We start from the raw sequence: 24,602 nt of genomic DNA on the forward strand, positions 1-24,602 counted from the left end.
ACCATCTTCCTGGCTGAGATTAGTTAACTAAGTGCAGACCAGGACTCAAACTCGTGATCTTGCTGATCTGTAAGGCTCAGTTACTGACTTGATAAACTTGTCATGCCTAGTAACAGACTTACTACCAGTGTTGTGGAATTTATCCTACAAAGTGGACTCCATAACACTGGGAACCTTGGTGTATTGAAGAACTACTTTCACCTGTAATGTAAACAGAGAACACTAAAAAGACACTATTCAATGCCAATTGAAAAAAAAATTACACTATTTCTCCAATATGTGGAACCCACTGCAAGACAGTATTATCAGATATAACTCTGCCCTTCATAGGCAGAGGTTTAAATGCAGTTAAACATAGCTTGTTGAAACAGATTGATCTGGACTTAGAAATTGAGGGAACAAATTGAAATTTGCTGATACGAATATGGGGTGTAATGTAAATTGTGACGAGGATTATGAAAATCTTCAGAAGAACATATATAAGCTAGCAGGATAGGCAGATAAGTGGCAGTTAAAGTTCAGTGTAGAAAATTGTGAAGTAATAGGGAAAGGAAAAAGATCTTATATGGAAAGATCCACTCGGGTCTAATGGAAAAGGTCCTTCTTAACTTCACTCTTCACAATTGTAACCTATCATCCCTGAAAAATAGAGTCAGTAGGATATTATCAGGGTTACAATTGCGAAGAGCGAATTTAAGAAGGACCTTTTTCCATTAGACTCAAGCAGATTAAGTGACCTGGTGGTTGTATTCAAGATTATGAAGGGTTAGGATAAGATAAATAGTGATAGATTGTTTCCACTGATCAATGAGATAGTAACAAGAGTACACAAATTTAAGATGATGACAAAAAGAACTAACAGGGAGGTTAGAAAAAATTTTTTTGCACAGATGGCAGTTAGAGTGTGGAACTCTCTGCCACAAACTGTGATCGAAACAAAGAATCACAGAATGGTTACAGCACAGAAGGTGGCCATTCGACCCATTGAGCCCATGCTGACTCTTTGCAAGAGCAATCCAGTTAGTCCCATTGCCCTGTAGCCCTGCAAATTTTTTTCACTTCAAGTATTCATCCAATTCCTTTTTGGAAGCCACGATTGAATCTGCCTCCACCACCCTTTCAGGCAGTGCATTCCAGATCATAATTACGCGCTGCGTAAAAAAGAAACAAAATCCATAAACTGATTTAAAAGTGAATTACATAGATAGTTTGAAAAAGAGGAATATTAACGGGCAGCAGGTAAGAGAGTTAAATTAGACTCGGTGAATCTTGTAGAGAAAAATATTGATGCAGACTTGATGGCTGAATGGCCTGTTTCTTTGCTGTCATATTGTTGGAGCATGCACAAGGGTAAGGGAAGGCTACAGGGTTGCCCTTTGGTACTCTAGAACAAATATGCAGGCCATGTGTGTTCTCAGTAACCATCAGAGGCAATTTTATTTTTAAAAAGTGCAAGTTATAGCTGCCTCTGGCTGTTCCCAGTTATGCCCAGGTAACACACAAGATGACATCAAAATGAAAAAATGATTACATTTGTCAAATCTACCCATATGTTCTCAATTTTACTTCAATGAGTTTCAGCTGCATTTTTCAGCAATTTATATAACACAGACTTTTCTGCGTTGTTCTGAGAGGGGTTTGTATGTGACACTCCCTTATAAAGTTAACAAAGCATCTGAGCCAACATAACAAAATGAAGGTGGTTAGAGAAAGCCCAATTTAATCCAGAGCTCTTATTAACCCGAATTCCAGCTTATTGGACTTGTTATTTGTATCTCCTCAAATACTATCCCCCTCCCTTTCAAAACCACCGTCATCATCCCCTCCTCAAAAAACTCATCCTCGACTTTTCTATCCTTGCAATCTACTGCTTTGTCTGATTATGCTTTTGTAAAGTGCCATGGGATGTTTTCCTACATTAAAAGGCGCTGCATGAATGCAAGTTGTTGTTGTAATGTAGTGTTGTCACTAGGATTTCAGTAACATAATATGGTAACCATTTGTTTGGGGAAACTATGTCCATGGAGCCACAGAGAGCACCCAGCAATTAGAAATTTTGTCCTTCTAATTTAAGTTTCAAGAAAACTGCAACACTAGCATGAAATATTGGTGGTGACAAGTGATAGGATAAATTTGAGGTCAACAATTAACCTCACATAGAACTGCACTGCCCTACATTAAAACAAATTGGCTTATAGGTGATTTTCCCTGTAGTTTATTGGTAGTAATATGCAATACACGCTTATGAAAAACAGTGGTAAGCTAAAATGAACACTAAATTCAGAACAATATTCTCAACAGATTTGCAATAGCTCCATTAATCTTTATTTTTTTTTTAAAATGCCTGAATTTTAAGGTCCGACCTCCATAAAGATTCTTTGAAATAAAATCAATTTATCAATAGCAGTTAAGTAGCCAAACAAATTGACATTTAGTTCTGTAATAACCAGTATACTGTGGCTTACCCTGGATGGGCTAGGATGCCCCCCGGCTCCCCAGGATCCGGAGCTCGTTCTGTCTTCCAGACCTAAATGCAAGAAAAAGAAATGTCCCCATCAGCTTCCTGGGTTGTGCTGAACGTAGTGATGTCCCAATAGTTTTCTTCCCATAACCATTAAGAGGTCCCATTTTATAGTTCAGGCAATAGTGAATGGAAAAAGGTGGGTATACACTGAAAGTTTACTAGGCCAATGATTCTTTCAGAACTCTGCTACATTCTTCAAACCATCCCTTATGCTCCTTGATGAATGTCTTTACATTTCCTTTAAAAAATGATTAGATATTAACCATAATGAAATTACTGCATTTTAAACTGCGTTTTGTTTGGCCAAACGTTTTGTTCTGTACTCAGAATATTTTGAAAATATACACCAACAAGAAGAGATGCCACTGAAAAGCTCCGTGTTGATCAAGTGAGTAGCCGAATCACACAAATCACGAATCCCAGGTTTGATCCACAGTCTGTCTGAGTTTGTGATCTCAGCTGGGGTCATGTTAGGGGCATTGCAATTGGCTCAGTGGCCCAGGGTTGCAAAGGGGAAAGTCTGCCAGAAATCCAGCTAGCAAATGACCTCTGTGTGAAGTGCATGTGTGAACTATAGGTGAGAACAGGTTCAATCTCAGCTGTGATATTTTCTATGGTTGAATAACCTACCAATGCTGTAAAGGCTCTCCCATTAATAACGACCACTTGGCCAAGATACCAGAGGCCACTCACAGCTACGAAACAATACCCCAGCAAAAAAATCAAGTGGAGAGGAACAAGGAGAAAAACTGACAAAAAAAAATCAGCGACAAAAAAAAACAGGAAACAAAGCATAGATACACAGATTCAGAGTACAGTCAAACAGATTACACAAGAGCAGTGAATAATTCTTGTAATAACTTCATATAATAAACAATCCATCAGCGTATATTGGACTCAGACAAGGGACACATCACATGCGTAAGGCAGTATGGAACCAAAATTGTGGCGAGGAATGGGAAGTAAAAAGGGGGAAAATCCGAAAGAAATTATCACAAGAAAACTGGAGCAATCTTTTGGTCAGCAGTAGCAGAACCAAAGACTAAACATGAAATAAGAAAAGGCTTGCATTTACAAAAGGGTTACTTTTCAAGTGGACTTATATGTATGCAAATACATCAGTTAATTTTGAACACAGAAATGTCCCACAAATAACAAAGGAATGAAGGTAGTGAGTCTGTTTCAAAACCCAAAACATTAATTCCTCTGTTCTCTCCACAGATACTGCCTGGCCTGCTGATTGTTTCCAGCATTTTTTAGTTTTTGTTTCGGATTTCCAGCATCTGCAGTATTTTGCTTTTTCTTCCCATATTTGATGATGTTGGTTGAGAGTGTAATATTGACCAGAATTACAGGAAACCAACCCCCTGTTACAAAGAATTATAAAGATTGTACAGCACAGAAATAGGCCATTCGGCCTAACAGGTCCACGCAAGTGTTTATGCTCCATGTGAGCCTGCTCTCACCCTTCTCCATCTAACCCTATCAACATGTCCTTCTACTCCTTTCTCCCTCATGTGTTTATCTAGCTTCCCCTTTATTGCACCTATGCTAGTTGCCTCAACTACTCCTTGTGGTAGCGAGTTCCACATTTTTACCTCTCTCTAGGTGAAGAAGCTTCTCCTGAATTCCCTATTGGATTGGTTAGTAACTAGCTTATATTTATGGCTCCTAGTTCTGGTCTCTCTCGCAAGTGGAAACATCTTCTCTACGTCTACCCTCTCAAATCCTTTCATTATCTTAAAGGCCTCTATCAGGTCATCCCTCAGTCTTCTCTTATCTAGAGAAAAGAGCCCCAGCCTATTCAATTTTTCCTGATAGGTATAACCTCTCATTTCTGGTATCATCCTAGTAAATCTTTTTTGTACCTTCTCCGTATCCTTTTTATAATATGGAGACCAGAACTGTTCACAGTACTCCAAGTGACGTCTAACCAAGGTTCTGTACAAGTTTAGCATAACTTGTCTGCTTTTCAATTCTATCGCTCTGGAAATGAACCCCAGTGCTTGGTTTGCTTTTTTTTTTTAAGTGGTCTTATTAACTTGCGTTGCTACGTTTAGTGATGTGTATATCTGTACCCCTAAATCACTCTGCTCCTCTACCCTGTTTAGACACTTATTTTCCAAGGAGCATGTGGCCTCATTATTCCTATCAAAATGTACCATCTCACTCTTATCTATATTGAACTTCATTTGCCAATTACACGCCCATTCTGCAAGTTTATTAATGTCTTCCTGTATTTTGTCGCAGTCCTCCTCAGTATTAACTATACCACCCACCCCCCCCCAATTTGGTGTCATCCCCAAATTTTGAAATTGTACTTCCAATTCCCAAGTCCAAATCATTTATGTATATGGTGAACAGTGGTCCCAGCACCATTCCTTGTGGAACACACGTCCCACCTTTTGCCAGTTTGAGTAACTATCTTTAACCCCTACTCTCTGTTTTCTGTTTTGTAGCCAGCTTGCTATCCATTGTGCTACTTGTCCCCTGCCTCCACATGCGCCTTAGTCATGAGTCTACTATGCAGTACCTTATCGAAGACCTTTTGAAAATCCAAGTATATTACATCTACTACATTGCCCTTGTCTACACTCTTACTTCTTCACAGAATTCAATAAGGTTGGTCGAGCATGACCTTCCCTTTTGAAATCAGGGCTGACTATTCTTTATTATATTTTCAGTTTCTAAATGTTTCTCTATTATATCTTTGAGTAAGGATTCCATTATCTTTCCTGCCACCAACATTAACCTAATTGGTCTATAGCTCTTGGACTTGTTCTGTCTCCCTTTTTAAATATAGGAATCACATTAGCTGTTCACCATTTTTATATATATGTGATAGTGCCCCTGCTATCTCCTCCCTAACTTCTTTTTATATGCCTGGATGCAATCCATCTGAAGCAGGGGTTTTATCCTCTCTAAGTTTGATTAGTTTATTAATTATCTCCCCCTTTCTATCTTAAATGTCTTTACATCTTTTTTGATCTCTTCTTCTAATGTCATGCCCACCATGTTAGTCTCCCTGGTAAATACTGAAGCAAGGTCATTATTCAATATTTCTGCAATTTCGCTGTCAATAATGCCACAGGGTCTTACATGTCCACCCCAATGAGTTTAACATCTCATCCAAAAGATAGCACCTCTGACAATGCAGCACTCCTATAGTACTGCATCGAAATGTCAGTATAGACAATGTACTGATGTCCATAGCAGCTCTTTACTTTATAATCTTATGACTTAGAGCAGATAGTACAGGAGTCGAATGTTGCCCTCTGGTAAGTATACGTATGGATCTCAGGTAAGGACAGGATCAGGTTGGGCTGTGATGTGATCTGCAATTTAGACTCACTACATAACTTTCCCAGATGATCATGCATAAGCCTATGAGTTGGATATATACTTGAAAAGGAAAAATTTGCAGGGCTAAGGGGAAAGAGCAGGGGACTGGGATTGGATAGCTCTTTCAAAGCGCCGGCACAGACAAAATGGGCCGAATGTTCTCCTCCTGTGCTGTACCTATGATTCTATGAGTTAGTACTGTTGGAAGAGGAGAGAAAACCAAGAAATGGGGAAATAACCAAAAAAAAGAAAATGTAAAACAATAACGGGGTGGTAGGAGGAGGAGAGGAAAGACATTTTCTTTGCACTGCGGCTCCTGCCAAAATGCTGCAGTACCTGCAGCATTTCACAGGAACACTCCAATCGTTCCTTCTCAGCCTTATTTCAATTGTTCAATTTATTATGCATACTACTGCAGAGGAATTATCATCATTGAATAATTTTTGGGGTATTGTTCTACCGTAGAGTGCCAGATTGGCTCAGTGGCAGCATTTTTATTTGAGTCAGAAGGTTGTAAGTTGAAACGCTACTCCAGGACTGGAGATCATCATCTAGGGCTGACACTTCAGTACATTACTGCATCGTGAGGTGCCATCTTTTGGATGAGATGTTAAAAATGAGGCCCCGTCTGTTCAGGTGGACAAAAAAGATCCCATGGCACTATTCAAATTAGGACTGTGGACTTCTCAGTGTTCAAGACAGTATTTATCCCACAACCAACACCAACTAAAACAGATTAACTGGTCATTTATTTCATTGCTGTTTGTTGGTCCTTGCTATAAGCAAGTTGGCTGCCACAATAATCTGCTGTAACATAACAGTATCTATACTTCAAAAGTAGTTAATTGGATGCATATCACTTTGGGACATCCTGGAACACGAAAGATGCTATATAAATGCACGTTTGTTCGTTCTTATATGCAAGACCAAGGTATGCGTACATATTTAGCTCAGCTGCCTCAGAGTCATGGGTTTGGAAAATGCCAGGAGTTTGAGGTCATAATCCAAGTTGACATTCCATTGCAGTGCAGAGGGAGTGGTGTATTATCGAGAGATGCTTTGATTGGGATGTTAAACCAAAGTTCTGTCTGCCTGTTCTGGTGGTTCAGCGGGAAGTTAAAGATGCAACAGCACTATTTGAAGGCAGAGTGTTCCTCTGTGCTTAAAGGCATTTGAGAGACATGATAAGGCACTATATATATATAAAATATATATTTCAAAATTCAAGACTTTCAATTATCTGCCAATTTCCATTACCTAGCCAGAGGATAAGTGGATAATACAGGTTCCAGTGTGCCACAAAATTACTTCAAGAAACATTAATGGATCCACTATTCACTCAGTGCTGAAGACAAGGATGAAGTGCTCGCAACCAGCTTTAGCCAGAAGTGCCGAGCGGATGATCCTTCTCTGCCTTCTCCGGAGGTCCCCCACCATCACAGATACTAGTCTTCAGCCAATTTGATTCACTCCACGTGACGTCAAGAAATGGCTGGGTACACTGGACACAGCAAAGACTATGGGCCGAGACAACATCCCAGCTGTAGTGCTGAATACCTGTGCTCCAGAACTAGCCGTGCCGTTAGCTAAGCTGTTCCAGCTACAACACTGGCATCTACCCGATAATGTGGAAAATTGCCCAGGTCTGTCCTGTCCACAAAAAGCAGGAAAACTCCAACACAGCCAATTACTGACTCATCAGCCTATTCTCAATCAGTAGAAAAGCCAGACAAGTGCCACGCAATGACCATCTCCGACAAGAGAATCTAACCACCTCCCCTTGACATTCAACGGCATTATCATTGCCAAATCCCCCACCATCAACATCCTCGGGGTCACCATTGACCGGAAACTTAAATGGACCTGTCACATGAATACTGTGGCTACAAGAGCAGGTCAGAGGCTGGGTATTCTGTGGCGAGTGACTCACCTCCTGACTCCCCACAGCCTTCTCACCATCTGCAAGGCACAAGTCAGGAGTGTGATGGAATACTCTCCACTTGCCTGGATGAGTGCAGCTCCAACAACACTCAAGAAGCTCAACACCATCCAGGACAAAGCAGCCCGCTTGATTGGCACCCCATCCACCACCCTAAACATTCACTCCCTTCACCACCGGCGCATCGTGGTTGCGGTGTGTACCATCTACAGGATGCACTGCAGCAACTCGCCAAGGCTTATTCAAAAGCACCACCCAAACCCACGACCTCTACCACCTAGAAGGACAAGGGTAGCAGGCACATGGGAACACCACCACCTGCACGTTCCCCTCCAAGTCACATGCCATCCAAACTTGGAAATATATCACCGTTCCTTCATCGACGCTGGGTCAAAATCCTGGAACTCCCTTCCTAACAGCACTGTGGGAGAACCTTCACCTAAGGGACTGCAGCGGTTCAAGAAGGCGGCTCACCACCACCTTCTCAAGGGCAATTAGGGATGGGCAATAAATGCTGGCCTTGCCAGCGACGCCCACATCCCATGAACGAATCAAATAAGTGATGGAAGGTGTCGCCGATAGTGCTATCATGCAGAACTTAGTCACCAATAACCTGCTCACCGAGGCTCAGTTTGTGTTCCGTCAGAACCAATTAGCTCCAGAGCTCATTACAGCCTAGGTCCAAACATGGACACAAGAGCTGAATTCCAGAGGTGAGATGAGAGTGACTGCTCTTGACATCAAGGCAGCATTTGACCTAGTGTGGCACCAAGGAGCCCTAGTAAAACTGAAGTCAATGGGGATCAGGGGGAAAACTCTCCAGTGGCAGGAGTCGTACCTAGCACAAAGGAAGATAGCTGTGGTCCTTGGAGGCCAATCATCTCAGCCCCAGGACATCGTCCTCGGCCAAACTATCTTCAGATGCTTCATCAATGACCTTCCCTCCATCATAATGTCAGAAGTGGGGCTGTTCGATAATGATTGCACGGTGTTCAGCTCCATTTCCTCAGATAATGATACAGATAATAATGGAATTAATCATTTTCCCCCCTTTTAATGCCTCAACTAACCTCAATTTACGTGGATTTAGTATGCCGACACATCTCGACATTTTCACACCTAGCCTAGTACTGTTCACAGTGCACACAATGGAAACCTGATTACAGGAGTACGTGTTGTGAACAGCGTGTTAAACAGATCCTTAATTGCAACAAATTCATTAAATCTGACCCCACTGCCTATCAATTTAATCTTTTCAAATAATCCAGGAATCTCATTTGCTGTGCATCACAAACCATCTGTTTTTATGTAGCAGACTAAAAAACATCCAAAATACAAACAGAAAATGATAGAGATGCAGAGCAAGTCAGACAGCATCTGAAACACAGGTTAATGTTTTGGTTGAACCTTTCATTAGACAATGCAAACAGGGATCAGCTACACACTGAATATGTGCTTACGGGATAATTACCCCTATAAATTAACTTCTTTCTTTCTCTCTTTCTGTCTCTATCTGAACAGAAATGGTAGGTGGGACCCTTCCCGAGAGCTCAGTGTTCTGATGAAGGGTCACATCCAAAACTTTGGTCAATATTGCCATTTCAGATGCTGCCCCACTGTACACTTCCAGCATTCATGTTTTCATCTCAAAAAAATTCAAGAACTTTTTATATTTCACTACATTTATTCAGATTATAAATTACAACATTTTCAGTAACTTTTAACCTATTCTGCTGCACTACATCTGACAAAACAGGTACATGTGGATAGTACTGATTTAATGTTGGACACGTCTGCCAGAGTTTGTTTTATTCTTGGTTGGAAATTTAGGTTGCATATAATTATGACAACCATACACACACAAAACTGTTGATCTCAGAATTGTGAAAGTTGTTCTTCCCTCTATGTCAGGTCAAGCTGACCACACACACATATGCCTTCAATATGCCAGGTATACTACGCCAGAACCTACATCTGAGATACCTTCAATTGATCAAATAAATCAGGTCAAAAAGAGAATATAGAATAATATTCTTAACTTGAACCGGGAGGGGGTTAAATTTGCTCTGCTCCATGTTATAATAAGGAATGCTGTAAAATGGGAATAAAACTGTATCTGACTTAATATTTAAACATCAAAGAATCAGTCTCTCTGCCGATTTCGAATTTTTCCGAGTCTCTTATTTTGTCATCTGTCCCAACTTTCCTTGCTCTTAACTTAAATATATAAATATAAAATGGTGGATTCAAGAATCTACAAGCTTTTCGGAACAGTTCAAGGCCACAGAAGGCAACAAGCCAGACAGGTTTAATCCCATCTAATCTCTCAAATCACTTCTCTCTCCAGGAGTGCATGCAATTTTCTCTTGATTTGTTTATACTGTCTGATCTGACAGCATTCCTTGATGGTTTATTCTATAATTATTTAGCTACCTTTCTTACTCCTAAATTCCTAATTTTTAAAATGTCCTCGTCATCACCCCCTCCACAGTGGATCACACCATCCTCTTTGAATGCCTCTCCTCTGTTGTCTAACTGAGTGGGACTGCCCTCTTACCTATCCAATTGTTGTCAGAGAATCTCCTGCAATGGCTTCTCTTCCCGCCCCCGCACCGTTACCTCTGGAGTCCCCCAAGGATCTAACTTTGGTCCCCTCCTATTTCTCAACTACATGCTTCACAATTGTGCTTAAATTGTCAGTGGACCCCACATAACATTTCTCTCATATTATTTGGATTTGTATTGGTAATGGTAAGAGATGTAGTCTCTAATGGTATAAAATGTGTCTACGGAATAAGTGAGATTACATTTTCAATTGGCAACAAAGTCAATGTACAAGGGCGCATGATAACTACTCATTTCCTTAATCCCAAGAGGTACAGATTTGAAAAGTTTAAAACAATTCCAACTATACAAGAGCAGGATCAATTCCACAAAATTAACAGCAGAATTTCAACATTAAAAAAAAACATGCCTACACTTTCTTTGCAGCATTGTCGAAATTTGAAATTTCAGCTGTGCCATCAATTAATGGTGTCATTACAAATTGCTTTGCTGTAACTAAAGGATTCAAATTACTCTCAGCAGCATTTGTAATATTTGTATGAAATTCCTCTGCGCATTCACTGACCCATTTTAAAGTAAATAGATTAATAAATGTGGTAGAATAGCACACAGTGGAATTTCATACGAAGACAATTACCACAGATTAATTTTAGTTCAAATTAACTTAAGCAAAATCACTGTAACTTTTGCAACAGCTCTAGCACAATACCTGGTTTACAAATCTGCCTTCTGATAGTTTGGAAAATCCAACCTCAAAGATTCCACTGACCAGAGAGAAAAAGACGCTGGGATTTTGAACCTAATGCTTCCAATGTAATCAATATTCAGTATCACGTACAAAAAGTGTTGATCTTATTTTCATTTTAGGACACAATGTACGCTGTCTCCAAATTTTTTTGGGGGGTGGGAGAGTGCAGGAGAAAAATAAACCAGGGCCCTCACTCCTTTTCACTATCAAGAAATTCCTGCATAAAGGGTTCATGTTTACAGGCTGTGTCAGAGCAAAAATCAAGCTGAAGTGATTCTCTTATTACATGATCAAATAGTCTGACACTTGCTGTCTAGGCTCACAACTCAAAACACTTGGGTGAGATACCAGAAGGCTACTGGCATCCACTGAATGATATACCTTCATGAGAGGAAAGAGAGTGGTAAGGAAAAAAACATTCTGCAAGTCCATATGCCTGTTGGGGTGGGGAAAGGAAAGATGCACTACCGCTACGATTCCAGAGTACATAAAAAAGGAACACATTCAGAAAAGAGGAAAACTGAAAAGTAAAACACACCACAATCATTACAAAACACAGTCGTAATTTCAAAAGTTAGCACACTTTCAGAGGATTACAAATTCAGTTAGAGCTATTGCAATGTTGTCCTATTTGATGCAATCTAGAGCAAGAACCAAGCCTGCTCTCAGAAAAACACAAATCATATAAAAATCATATCTAGATATACTTAACCAAATAAATAGATAGTGCAGTAAGTCTCTATTATAAAATTTCTGTGTAAAAAGGTGAAAATGCATCACATAAACAGTGTGCTCTGGTGTATGTCAACGTTATTTAATTGGGTTAAGTTGATAGTCATGGTTATTTGTTCCATTGTAATCATATTTAACAGGGTTGACATAAAGCTGCAATACACATTAGCAGAGTAACAGATGCAATTGGCAAGCTAGTGTGTGCTGCTCATGAGTACTGAACTTCCAGGTCTTAGAGATGATTTCAGATTACAAATGGCTATTGTGTCCATTTCTGAAACTCGCATAAGATACGATTATAGCAGTTACATAGAATGTTTATGGATTAAGGACTAGTCATATACTTAAAACCAGAAAAATAAAAGATCAACACTTATAAGTTTAATCAAGTAGCTCAGAATGAAGACAGACATTCCGAAAAAGACTCATCCTGGCTGAACTGGTGTTTCTTTCTAATGTGCCCAATGCTTCTGTATATTGTTTCTCACACAAATGATGTCCATAAAAGAGCCACAATGTAATTCTGTCGGAGAAATACTCAAAAATATTCTCGGTATCAAAGAAAAGTGTTCATTTTGATCGTGGGATTATAAAGCAGTCAAAATTTGATGAGAATATACATGAAAATGTCACTACAGGTCAAGGTTATTCATTAACTTTTTTCTGGAGCCACAGTGCTGGAAGGGGAGGTACTGAATTGGATGCCCAGGGATCTGCACTGGGACCCTTCCTGTTCTTGTCTCATTGTAAATTCACAGTTTAAACCGAATATGAAACACACTGGAAGTGTGCTAACATTTTTAATTATTGCAGTGGGTTTCATAATGATTGTGGTCTATCTCACTTTTCAGTTTTTCTCCCCTTAGCATGGGTGTTCCTTTAATTTAATGTTCCTTGTACTCTGGAATCACAGCAGTGGCGCATCACCCCAAGAGGCATATGTACTGACAGTAGTTTTTTTCCCCCTCAACTTTCTTCCCTCCACTCATGAAGATCATGGGCACCACAGCAGCACGACAAGGGGGCACACATTCAAGATTGCGAAGGAGAGATATAGGGCAGACATCAGGAAGTACTTCTTTCTTCGGAGTATGATGAACTGTCAGGATGTTTGATCTCATCCTTCATCTCAATCAAACTGTAACTATTTTAGAGTACTGTGTACAGTTTTGGTCTCCTTACCCAAGGAAGGATACACTTGCCTTAGAGGGGGTGCAACGAAGGTTCACTAGATTGATTCCTGGGATGAGAGGGTTCTTCAATGAGGAGAGATTGAGTAAAATGGGCCTCTACTCTCTGGAGTTTAGAAGAATGAGAGGTGACCTCATTGAAATGTGTAAAATTCTTAGAGGGCTTGACATGGTAGATGCTGAGAGGTTATTTCCCCTGGCTGGAGTGTCTAGAACTAGGGGTCATAGTCTCAAGATAAGGGGTCAGCCATTTAGGACCAAGACTAGGAAAAATTTCTTCAGAGGATTGTGAATATTTGGAATTCTCTACCCCAGAGGGCTGTGGATGCTCAGTCATTGAGTATATTCAAGACTGAGATCGATGGATAGTTGAACACTAAGGAAATCAAGGGATATGGGGATAGGGCTGGAAAATGAAGTTGAGGTAGAAGATCAGCCTTTTGGGGAATCTGTGCCACTGCTGTGATTCCAGGGTACAGGGAACATTAAATTAAAGAACACCCATGCCAAGGAAAAATGGGCAACATACATCTTCCATGGATGGTGTTGAAATAGCTAAGGATAAAGTTGAAAGAGACCTCATCATCTTAGTGGACTCAACAGTCAACATGTCCAGCCACTGCAGAGCAGCAAACAAAGCCCCCAATAGACTAATGAATATAGTTTGTTTATTATATCTTCATACTCATCCCTTGGAGAATAGTGTGAAGTAGTGGAAGGATTCACAGGCTGATAAACAGTCTGACAAGCCACAATGAGAATGCTCCTTCCATGGCCTTAACCGTGTTTATACCAGCCGATTAGGATGGTTAATCTTAGACGGCAAGAGGGCTCCCAGAACCCATACTACGTGAGGGGGGCCCAATCACACCCAGAAGTATCCTGTTAGATGTTATCCCGGAATTCAGAGCTGAAGCTCCAATCTCCACTCGCAGGGAATCTGGAGCGAGGTGCAAAGCCTCCACACTTTGACTCAGACTGAAATGCTACCATTAAGCCAAAAGCTCGCACTGAACTATACATAGTTAAAACAACAGAAAACTGTACAGTGCTCTAGTCATACCACGTCTCAAGTACTTTGCCAAGTTCTGGTCGCCTAAAAACAAGGGAAACATTCAAGCACTAAGTGTAGTGCAAGACAATCTTAGAGAGGTGCATGAGATAGTTACGGGTATGGAAGAGAGAATTTAATTTCAAATATAATTACAAGAGTAGGACAAGGGATACAGGTTCAAACTCAGGTAAATTTAAGATGAACATCAGGACATTCTTCACACAAAGAATGAAGAACTTCCTGATATTTATGTTTCAGATAGATTATTTATGACAAAAACCCTGGAATTATTTAAGAAACAATTAGATGTTTGAATGGGAGGGGTGGCGGGGGGGGAGGAGAGAAAGAGTGTGGGGTCTTTCTAGATGGATGAAGTAAAATGGACCAAATGACCTTTTTCACCTGTAATTATCTTGTGATCATCTTCATCCAAATCTATTCTCTGATCTTGTTCAGCTCCTATATGTCTTTAAGCACTTCGTTGTTTACAGGAAGGTAAAGGCTCAAATCAGGATTTATTCTGATGCTTGCAAATGTTTCAAGTATCACGATTGGCTCACCAACAAAGACACTTGCATATTGCTGCCATGACTAACAAAGCAGCTGCCATTCCCACAACTATTACTATATTACTTTAAATAAATTTTAAACCCAATACTTCACCTTAAATATATTACAGAAAGGAATGAAAGCTAGCAAAATCAATACTTTGTTTTTATTTTAAATAAATGTCTAACTTTCCAAGCCAATTCTTTAATACATGGGTTATTTCAAACTTAATAATAAATAATAATGGCAGTTATATAGAACCCTTTCATAGTGAAATATCTGAAAGCATTTCACATAATTAATAGCATTTCTAAAATGCAATAACTTACATTGTTATAGACACAGAGACAGAGACAAACTTTTTTAAATTGAGAAACTCAAATAAGGGGCAAGGCTTCTGGCACAAGACAACGGCAAGAGAAGGACATACATACAGACTCAAGTGCCTTCATTGACCACCGAAAATCAACTAGTTCAGAAACTTCATCCCAGAAAGGTTGGCCAGTTTATAGGTATATAATAAATGTCAATACTTTTTTATCTTCTCCAAACTTTTATTGTTTCAGTCCTTCGTTTTCATATTGCCTACTGCGTGAAATACTAGATGCTCTTATTAGTTTCTCTGAACATTTTAATGTTATATTTATATTGCAAAAACCGTTCAAAGTTTAGTTGGCGACTATAATCATGTAACTAAAGTTTTTTTAAACTCCAAATGTGTGGCTCTCTTAACAAAATATATTTAATGTATTTTTGGAAACTAGGCATAAGGACAGTTCCTAACATAGCCCTTTAAAGAAACTACAGTGTCTAAGCTCCCATTGTTGGCTGACTGAGCAAAGGCAATGCCCGGTGAAATATTGATAAATATGTAACCAGAAGATTGCAAGTTAAGACATTGGTTGGAGATGGCTGGTCTCAAACAGGGCCTCAACAGAGATACAGCAATTTGAATGAAAGGCCCTTGGTTAAAATCAATTAGGGTTCCAACTCCTAATTTCTATTCAATGATTCCTTTTGGAAAATGTGCATTTAGACATTGGGTGACAATATGATTGGCCCCAACTGGGATCGAGTGTCAACTGGAAAGGAAAGAAAAATACCTTGCATTTATATAGCACCTTTCATGACCTCAGGACATCCCAAAATGCTTTACAGTCAATTAAGTACTTTTGAAGTGTAGTCACTGTTGTAGGAAACGCAGCAACCAATTTGTGTACAGCAAGGTCCTACAAACAGCAATGTGATAATCACCAGATAATCTATCTTTTCCTTTTAAAAAAGTGATGGTGAGGGATAAATATTAGCCAGCACACCGGGGAGATCTTCCCTGCTCTTCTTTGAAATAGTGCCTTCGGATCTTTAACATCGACCTGAGAGGGCAGATGGGACCTCACTAACGTCTCATCCGAAAGATGGCACCTCCAACAGTGCAGCACTCCCTCAGTACCGCACTGGAGTGTCATTCTAGATTATGTGTTCAAGTCACTGGAGTGGGAATTGAACAGACGATCTTCTGATTCAGATGCAAGAGTGCTACCACTGAGCCACGATTCAAACCAACTGGACTCAGTAGTATCACTTTCAATTCTAAGTCAAAAGGTTGTGGGATGAAATTCCAGTCCAGAGCTTGAGCATGTAATCCAAGCTGACAATTCAGCATAGTATTGAGGGAGTGCTGCATTGTCAGAGATACCATCTTTCACGCCAGATGTTCAACTGAAGCCCCATGCACTTTCTCAGATGGAAATAAAAGATCCTACATAACTTTTTTGAAGAACAGCAGGGAGTTCTCAGTGTCCTGGCCAACAATCAACCTTTAACCAATAACAAAACAGATCAACAACTCATTCATCTCATTACAGTTTGTGGAACTTGCTCTGTGCAAATTAGCTACTACATTTGCCTACAAGAACAACAATGATTATACTTCAAAAAGTAATTAATTGGTTGTGAACCACTTTGGGATGTCTTGAGGATATGAAAAGTGCTATATAAATGCAAGTTCTTTCTTAACCCTACAAATTTGAATAACTTGTCAACACTCATTGTCTAAGCTCACCCATGAAGATTGGCCATTTGAGCTTGGCAACAGAGGTGTAGCCAGCAACCATGGAACCATATCCCAGCAAGAGTAGGCCCCTTCAGGAAAGAGAGAGAAAATTGGGAGGGACTCAGCATCTGATAGTAGAAACTTAAAGTAAGAGTGTTAGAGATTCAGATAAAATGAGATACAATTCTCCATACATTTTTTTTTGGGAAGGTGAAGGAGGGTTGTTAAGAATATTTAGCCAGACAGTAATGGATGTTTGAGTATGACATCATGGTAGTGATCTCACTAAGAACTTCAGATCATGTCAAAATACAATAACAAAAGCTAGAGTTATTTATAACTGTCAGCTGATCTCAAAGACCTTCCCATGGTTTGTTCATTGTTTTCTTTAAAGTAAATTATATGGAAGTTATATTTATGTTTGGAGCCTTTTTCGTTTGGCCAGCAGCAGGTCAGGTGTCACAGAGAATGCTGAAGGCCAATGTAACCCATGTGGCTGATGTGTAATGATGCCCTAACTGTAGTTCTGGGCACTCCAATACAGGATGGCTATCAGAGTCATGGCCACAGCACAGCAAAAATTCATCAGAATAATATCAGAAATGAGATGTTACAGATATGAAGAAACATTGTCAAATAGGATTTTTCATGAGAACGGAGAAGATTAAGTGGTGAATTTCCACTGATTAGTGAATTAGCAGTAAGGATGCATAGATTCAAGATCATCTTTTCACACAGAGCATTATTATAACATGGAATGCTTTATCACAAGTGGGTATTGAGGCAGAAGACTATAGGAATAATTCTATCTAACCCGCCTGGCGGAAAACTGATGGGATCCGATGGGTCGCCCATTTCACAGGCTGCCGAAAGTTACAAATATCCTCTGTGTTACTACTCAGAGGAGAAATGGATATGTATTTGAAAAAGTATATAAAATGCTAGTATCTATTATTGACGTAGAAACAGGGCACTTTGAAAATCATAATATGATTAGGCAGATTCAACACTGTTTTATGAAAGGGAAGTCATGTTTGACAAATCTAAAGAGTTTTTTGAGGATGTAACTAGAAAGTTAGATGAGGGGGAACCAGTGGATGTAGTATATTTGGATTTTCAAAAGGCATTCAAAAAGGTGCCCCACAAGAGCTTGTTACACAAGATTAGGGCTCAAGGGATTGGGGGTATTATATTAGCATGGATTGAGAATTGGTAAATGGACAGAAAACAGAGAGTAGGAATAAATGGGTTATTTTCAGGTTGGCAGGTCGGAACTAGTGGGGTGCCGGAACGATCAGTGCTTGGGCCTCTGCTGTTTATAATATATATAGCAATGACTTAGATGAGGATAAGGGATCGACTAGTTAAGACTGAGATGAGAAGGAATTTCTTCACTCAGAGTTGTGAATCTTTGGAATTCTCTAGCCCAGGGGGCTATAGATGCTCAGTCGATGACTATATTCAAGATTGAGCGCGATAGATTTTTGGATTTTTGGGGAATTAAGGGATATGGGGATCAGGCGGGAAAGTGGAGCTGAGTCCAAGATCAGCCATGATCTTATTGAATGGCGGAGCAGGCTCGAGAGGCCATATGGCCGATTCCTGTACCTATTTCTTATGAGTGTAATGTAACCGGGTTTGCTGACGATACAAAGCTAGGTGGGAAAGTAAGCTGTGAGGGGGACGCAAAGAGATATAGACAGGTTAAGTGAGTGGTCAAATGAAATAGAACGTCGGGAAATGGGAAATTATCTACTTTGGTAGGAAGAGTAGAAAAGCAGATTTTTTTTTAAAAAGGTGAGACACTAACAAATGTTGGTATTCAGAGGGATTTGGGTGTCCTTGTACACGAGTCACTGAAAGTAAACATGCAGGTACAGCAAGCAATTAGGAAGGCAAATGGTATGTTAGCCGTTAATGCAAGGGGGTTGGAGGACATGAGAGAGGAGGTCTTGCTGCAATTATATAGGGCTCTGGTGAGACCACACCTGGAGTACTGTGTACGGTTTTGGTCTCCTTACCGCAGGAAGGATATACTTGCCTTAGAGGGGGTGCAACGAAGGTTCATTAGATTGATTCCTGGGATGAGAGGGTTGTCCTATGAGGAGAGATTGAGTAAAATGGGTCTATATTCTCTGGAGTTTAGAAGAATGAGAGGTGATCTCATTGAAACATAAAATTCTTAGAAGGCTTGACAGGGTAGATGCCGAGAGGTTGTTTCTCCTGGTTGGAGAGTCTAGAACTAGGGGTCATAGTCTCAAGATAAGAGGTCGCCCATTTAGGACTGAGATGGGGGAACATTTCTTCACTCAGAAGGTTGTGAATCTTTGGAATTCTCTACTCCAGACGGCTGTGGATTCTCAGTCATTGAGTATATTCAAGATTGAGAGCAACAGATTTTTGGAGGGAATCAAGGGATATGGGCATAGGGCGGGAAAATGGAGTTGATGTAGATCAGCCATGATCTTATTGAATGGGACCGCATGGCCTACTCCTGCTCCAATTTCTTATGTTCTTATGTAAAAAGGTCCAGAGAAAGGACAAGGAAATGGGATTAGAGTAGACAGCTCCAACTGAAGAACTAGCATTGGCACAATGGGCCAAATGGCCTTTTTCCGTGCTGTCAATTCTATCATACTACGACTGTAGCATAATCACTGTAGCTTTACCAATTGGAAAATGGTTAAACAGGAATAATCTAGTTAATACACATTACATGTTAAATACTATCCCTGAAGTGCATTTCTCACATTTAATTTCTATATTTATTTTTTAAATTGAACAGGGTGGTGATGCTGCTCTCTCTCCAAAACCCCTTCCTGGTTTGCTTTTTTTTTTGAATTCCAAGAGAGAACTTGGACAATAATTAAATTGAAAATCAAATATTTGATGTTTAGTACTATTATGTGCTCCATTAATAAAATGGAAAAAGAGGTGTTTACTGCATGAACTCCTGTAGCTGGTTGGCTCAGTCCTCTTCAAAGTTTGCATGACATTTTCAGTACAGCAATAAATACATGCCAAGCCCTTAGTGCAACTAGACACAGTCAAATGTGCATGTGCAAAAGACACCAGTGTTAATGCCGAGATTTCCATTATTTCACAGAATCATTACAGCACGGAAGGAGGCCATTCGGCCCATCGAGTCCGTGCCGGCTCTCTGCAAGAACAATCCAGCTAGCCCCACTCCCCTGCAGCCCTGCAAATTTTTTCCCTTCAAGTACTTATCCAGATCCTTTTTGAAAGCCACAAATGAATCTGCCTCCACCACCCCCTTGGGCAGTGCATTCCAGATCCTAACCACTCGCTGTGTAAAAACGTTTTTCCTCGTGTCATCTTTGGTTCTTTGGCCAATCACCTTAAATCTATGTCCTCTAGTTCTGGACTCTTCCACCAATGGGAACAGTTTCATGATTTTGAATACCTCTATCAAATCTCCTCTCAACCCTTTCTGTTCCAAGGAGAACAACCCCAGCTTCTCTAATTTAGCCACGTAACTGAAGTCCCTCATCCCTGGAATCATTCCAGTAAATCTCTTCTGCACCCTCTCTAAGACCTTCACATCCTTCCTACAGTGGGGTGCCCAGAGCTGGACACAATACTCCAGTTGTGGCTGAACCAGTGTTTTATAAAGGTTCATCATAACCTCCTTGCTTTTGTATTCTATGCCTCTATTTATACAGACCAGGATCCTGTATAATTTCTTCACCGCTTTCTCAACCTGCCCTGCCACCTTTAACGATTAGTGCACATATATTCCCAAATCTCTCTGTTCCTACAACCCTTTTAGAATTGTGCCCTTTAGTTGATATTGCCTCTCCTCGTTCTGCCTACCAAAATGTATCACTTCACACATTTCTGCATTAAATTTCATCTCCCACGTGTCCGCCCATTCCACCAGTCTATGTCCTCTTGAAGACAATCGCTATCCCCCTCACTGGTCACTACCCTTCCAAGTTTTATGTCATCTGCAAATTTTGAAATTGTGCCCTGTACACCCAGGTCCAAGTCATTAATATATATCTCAAGAAAAGCAACGATCCTAGTAATGATCCCTGGGGAACACCACTGTATACCTCCCTCCAGTCCGAAAAACAACCGTTCACCACTACTCTCTATTTCCAGTCACTTAGCCAATTTCGTATCCATGCTGCCACTGCCCCTTTTATTCCATGGGCTTCAACTTTGATGACAAGCCTATTATGCGGCACTTTATCAAATGCCTTTTCAAAGTCCATATACACCACATAACCTGATGAATGTTTTGAGAAGTTTGGTTAAAATGGCTTTTCAACAAAAAACATTTTTAGGTGGTGAACAATGACCAGTTTTCCACATAAAACATACACAAAAAATGGACACCTTTCATTGTCCAGACTGTTAGAGAACATTGAGAAGAAAAAGTATTGTTTATAAAATATAATTTTTGCGGTCACAAACCTAGTAAGAATGCACATTTTGAAAGCTACAGAAAGGAAATTAAAATCAGACTGGTGCATTGGCTGCAAATGTCAAAATTATCATGAAAGTTAAAATTACTGCATAAAATGTTACTAGTTAAATCCTGTTTTGCGTGCGACCTTTACAATTCCCACTAGCACCCCATTTCTCTTCTAGCCTTCTAATTATGTGAGGTATGTTCTTAATAAAGCAAATAGCTTTTAATACAATTGCCTTTTAACTTTAAATTAGAACATTTCTGCAAAATCTGAAAAACGACCAATGAAAAGTCTTCAATCTAGGTCCATGCGTTTGTGTTACTACAAGTGGTTCTCATTACTGGCATCATTTAATTCATCAAAAACCAATGAGCACAGCAATTCCAAATCAGTCAGAAAATAAAATTCATTTTTGCAGTTAGAACATGTAGCAACAAGGCTCTGCAAAACTTAGCTTTAAACTTTATAAAAATAAATTTTGATTATTCTATTATTCACAAGTATAGCATTTCAATAAATCATCATCATTGATGCAATTATTGATCTGAAGGTCTAGAAATTTAATTGAGTGAGTAGCTGAGCATTACGGACCAGAAAGGTTGCAGGTTCGATCCCAGTCTAGGCTCAGTTAACACGACCGTGGGAACACTAAAATGGGCTTCACCAGGGATGGGAACGGGGAAGATGACAGGGTTCACACTCCTGACTGATATCCAGTAATCCTTTCTGGCAGTGTGCACCTGCATATGGCAGGTCAAAACAGAAAAGGACTTGGCCGTGATTTACTCCACTCCTGCCGACAATCATGGTCAAAGCTCACGTGTAAGTAATGGAATTTTGGACAAGCTATTGAGGGCAACTAGTGCCCTGGAACCATTATAGCCCAACAAGGAGTCAACATCTCCAAAAGAAAAACTAGCAAAAAAAATTTAAAACATATGTTTTTAAAAGAAACATTTTAATTTAACACAGCACCAATACTGGCTCTTCACTTAAAATTTAAATGTAATCACTTAGTTGGTGTTCCAAATTTCACAGGGCAAGAATTTACTATCAAAATAATGGTGAGGCTAATGTCGTTCACCGTCATTTATGTGCAAGACACACAGCAACTTCAGGCGAGGGTAGATGCGTGGTTAATGCGAAAATCCAGAAGTTGCGGTCTGAAATGCGCCACCCCACTACTAGCTTTGCGAAAACGGCATCGCGCTGTCTGACTCACCATTGAACGGCATGAAGTTCCTGTATTTGCGTGGTAGACACAAACTAAACTCACCACAAAAAGTAAGGACTTGTCCATTTCAGTCTAAGTACCCTATTTAATAGTGTGATAAGTCTTAATTACTGCCAAACAACCTCTCTGGCACTGACAATTAACTATTAGAAGTATAAAGTCTCATTCCTTCAGCTTTTAATTATTGTTGGAGATTTTTTTAAAATTTAAATTTAATTTTTTTTCCACTTTTTCTTTGTCACTTTTTTTCTCTCTGAATTCAATCTTTTTTCCCCCTCCCTCTCTTTCTGTACCTGCTTTGACATTGAATTCACTATTCTAATTTACACTTCCTGGTTCAGACTCTGCACTGTTCATTAACGATTCTTCAATCTGATTGGTTAAGGAGACACGCAATTGCTTGCCCTGTTCACACTGGTCCCAGATGCCCTGTAGAGGGCACCGTGCCATTTTAATCTCTCACCTACAGCAACTTGGAAATTAAAAGGACATAGGCAAGGTGGGTGTCGTTCGTTTGCCGGCTACAGTAAATTCTGGCCCATAGTCAATTTAACTTTGCATTCTACGTGTTAGGTGAATAGATCTCAATTTCCTCATTCATTTAAGTTTTTTTAAAATTGAGAAATCCAGATAAAGTGCCGAGGCCCAGTGTATGACACTACAAAAGCAAAGGAGATGAGGTGAAGCGAGAAACTGTAGGATGGCACATTTGGGAGATTAGGAAAACCAAAAGAGGAAGGCAAGAAAAATAGATTTGGACAAGGAGGGAGGTTGGAGGCTGAAAGTGAGAGAAGACAAGCTTCCTCTTGTATTTTATCTAGATGTGGAGATGCCGGTGATGGACTGGGGTTGACAATTGTAAACAATTTTACAACACCAAGTTATAGTCCAGCAATTTTATTTTAAATTCACAAGCTTTCGGAGGCTTCCTCCTTCCTCAGGTAAATGTACAGAACACCATGTATTGTTCTATATGTATAAATGCGTAGGCTTCAAGGAGCTCCTGAACATTTACCTGAGGAAGGAGGAAGCCTCCGAAAGCTTGTGAATTTAAAATAAAATTGCTGGACTATAACTTGGTGTTGTAAAATTGTTTACAATTATTTTATCTAGGATTGTGAGAAGTGCTCAAGAGCACCCCAGATATGGAAGCAGAATTTCAGCCTTAGACAGACTCAACTTTATAGAGAGAAAGATAGTTATTTGGGAGGGAGTTCTACTGGAACATTTGCAATTCACGCAGCATAAGACTCAGATTACGTGGCTTCAAGAGCCTGAAAATCTGCCGCCATCACAACCTCTTTGTGCAAGGCCTGTCTGAAGAACTAGGCTACATTTTATAACACACATTTCAGTTCAATTAATCAAGACCTGGAGAAAGAAATTGTATACTGACATGGAGCCACAAGTTTTAAATACGGTATACTAGTTCACCAATGTCTACACAAAAGTATACCATGCAAATAATTCTGAAATCTAGCCCATTGATGTGAATTTTAACATTACTTGTTTCTAAATATTTACTCCAAATCTGGATTGTAACTTCTCATGCACTCTCTCTTCCTATCTTATTCCCGATCTTTCACTTTCCCAACCCCCCGCCCTGTCATCTCGCCCCTTCACACATCATCTGTTGCCTCTCTCCTATTTGGTTTCCTCTTCATTCACTCCCTCTTTGTCTCTTTCACATAATCAATACGCATAAGAAAAGCCACTCATCCCATCTTAAGTGTTATCCATCTGGAAAGACACCAAAGTCCCCCCCGACTGCAGCATAAAAGTTGGTTCTTAAGTGATTCCAGGGTTTTCACCTCCATTGCTTTATCTGAGAGTCCATCCCATGCACTGATCGCTCTTTCGTGTGAAGAACTTCCCAATACCAGCCCTAAATTTGATTTTTACTAGTTTGAATGTGATCCCTGTCCTACTCATACAATTTAAAATTCATGTGCCAAATTTACCTTTTCCATTTGGTTTACTATCTTACAGTTTATCTTTCCATTACTTCTTTTCAGTCTTTCTTCTAAAACATGGCAGACAGATGAATTCAATGTCAGTAAGAGTGAGATGATGCATTTATATTGGTTAAAAAAAAATAACAGCAGGACCTACACTCTGAATAGAAGTAGGATCGACATTGTGGAAGAGCAAAGGGATTTGGGATATAGGTTCACAGGACATTAAAGTCAGTTTCTCAGGTTTATATGGCCATAAAAAGTGCTAATGGAATTCT

General features: G+C 39.8%; 1 protein-coding gene across 10 annotated transcripts in view; it reads right to left on the minus strand.

The window, feature by feature from the left end:
- LOC137321323 (transcription factor 4-like) overlaps positions 1-24,602 on the minus strand; it is a 534,628-nt gene that overhangs the window by 405,664 nt on the left and 104,362 nt on the right. For all 10 annotated transcript variants that reach the window (XM_067983744.1, XM_067983725.1, XM_067983754.1 and 7 more), the window contains one exon: positions 2,466-2,527. In XM_067983744.1, coding sequence (XP_067839845.1) covers positions 2,466-2,527 — 62 coding nt within the window. The remainder of the gene's footprint in view (positions 1-2,465; positions 2,528-24,602) is intronic.

This window comes from Heptranchias perlo, chromosome 1, assembly GCF_035084215.1.
Source record: "Heptranchias perlo isolate sHepPer1 chromosome 1, sHepPer1.hap1, whole genome shotgun sequence".
Lineage (NCBI taxonomy): Eukaryota > Metazoa > Chordata > Chondrichthyes > Hexanchiformes > Hexanchidae > Heptranchias > Heptranchias perlo.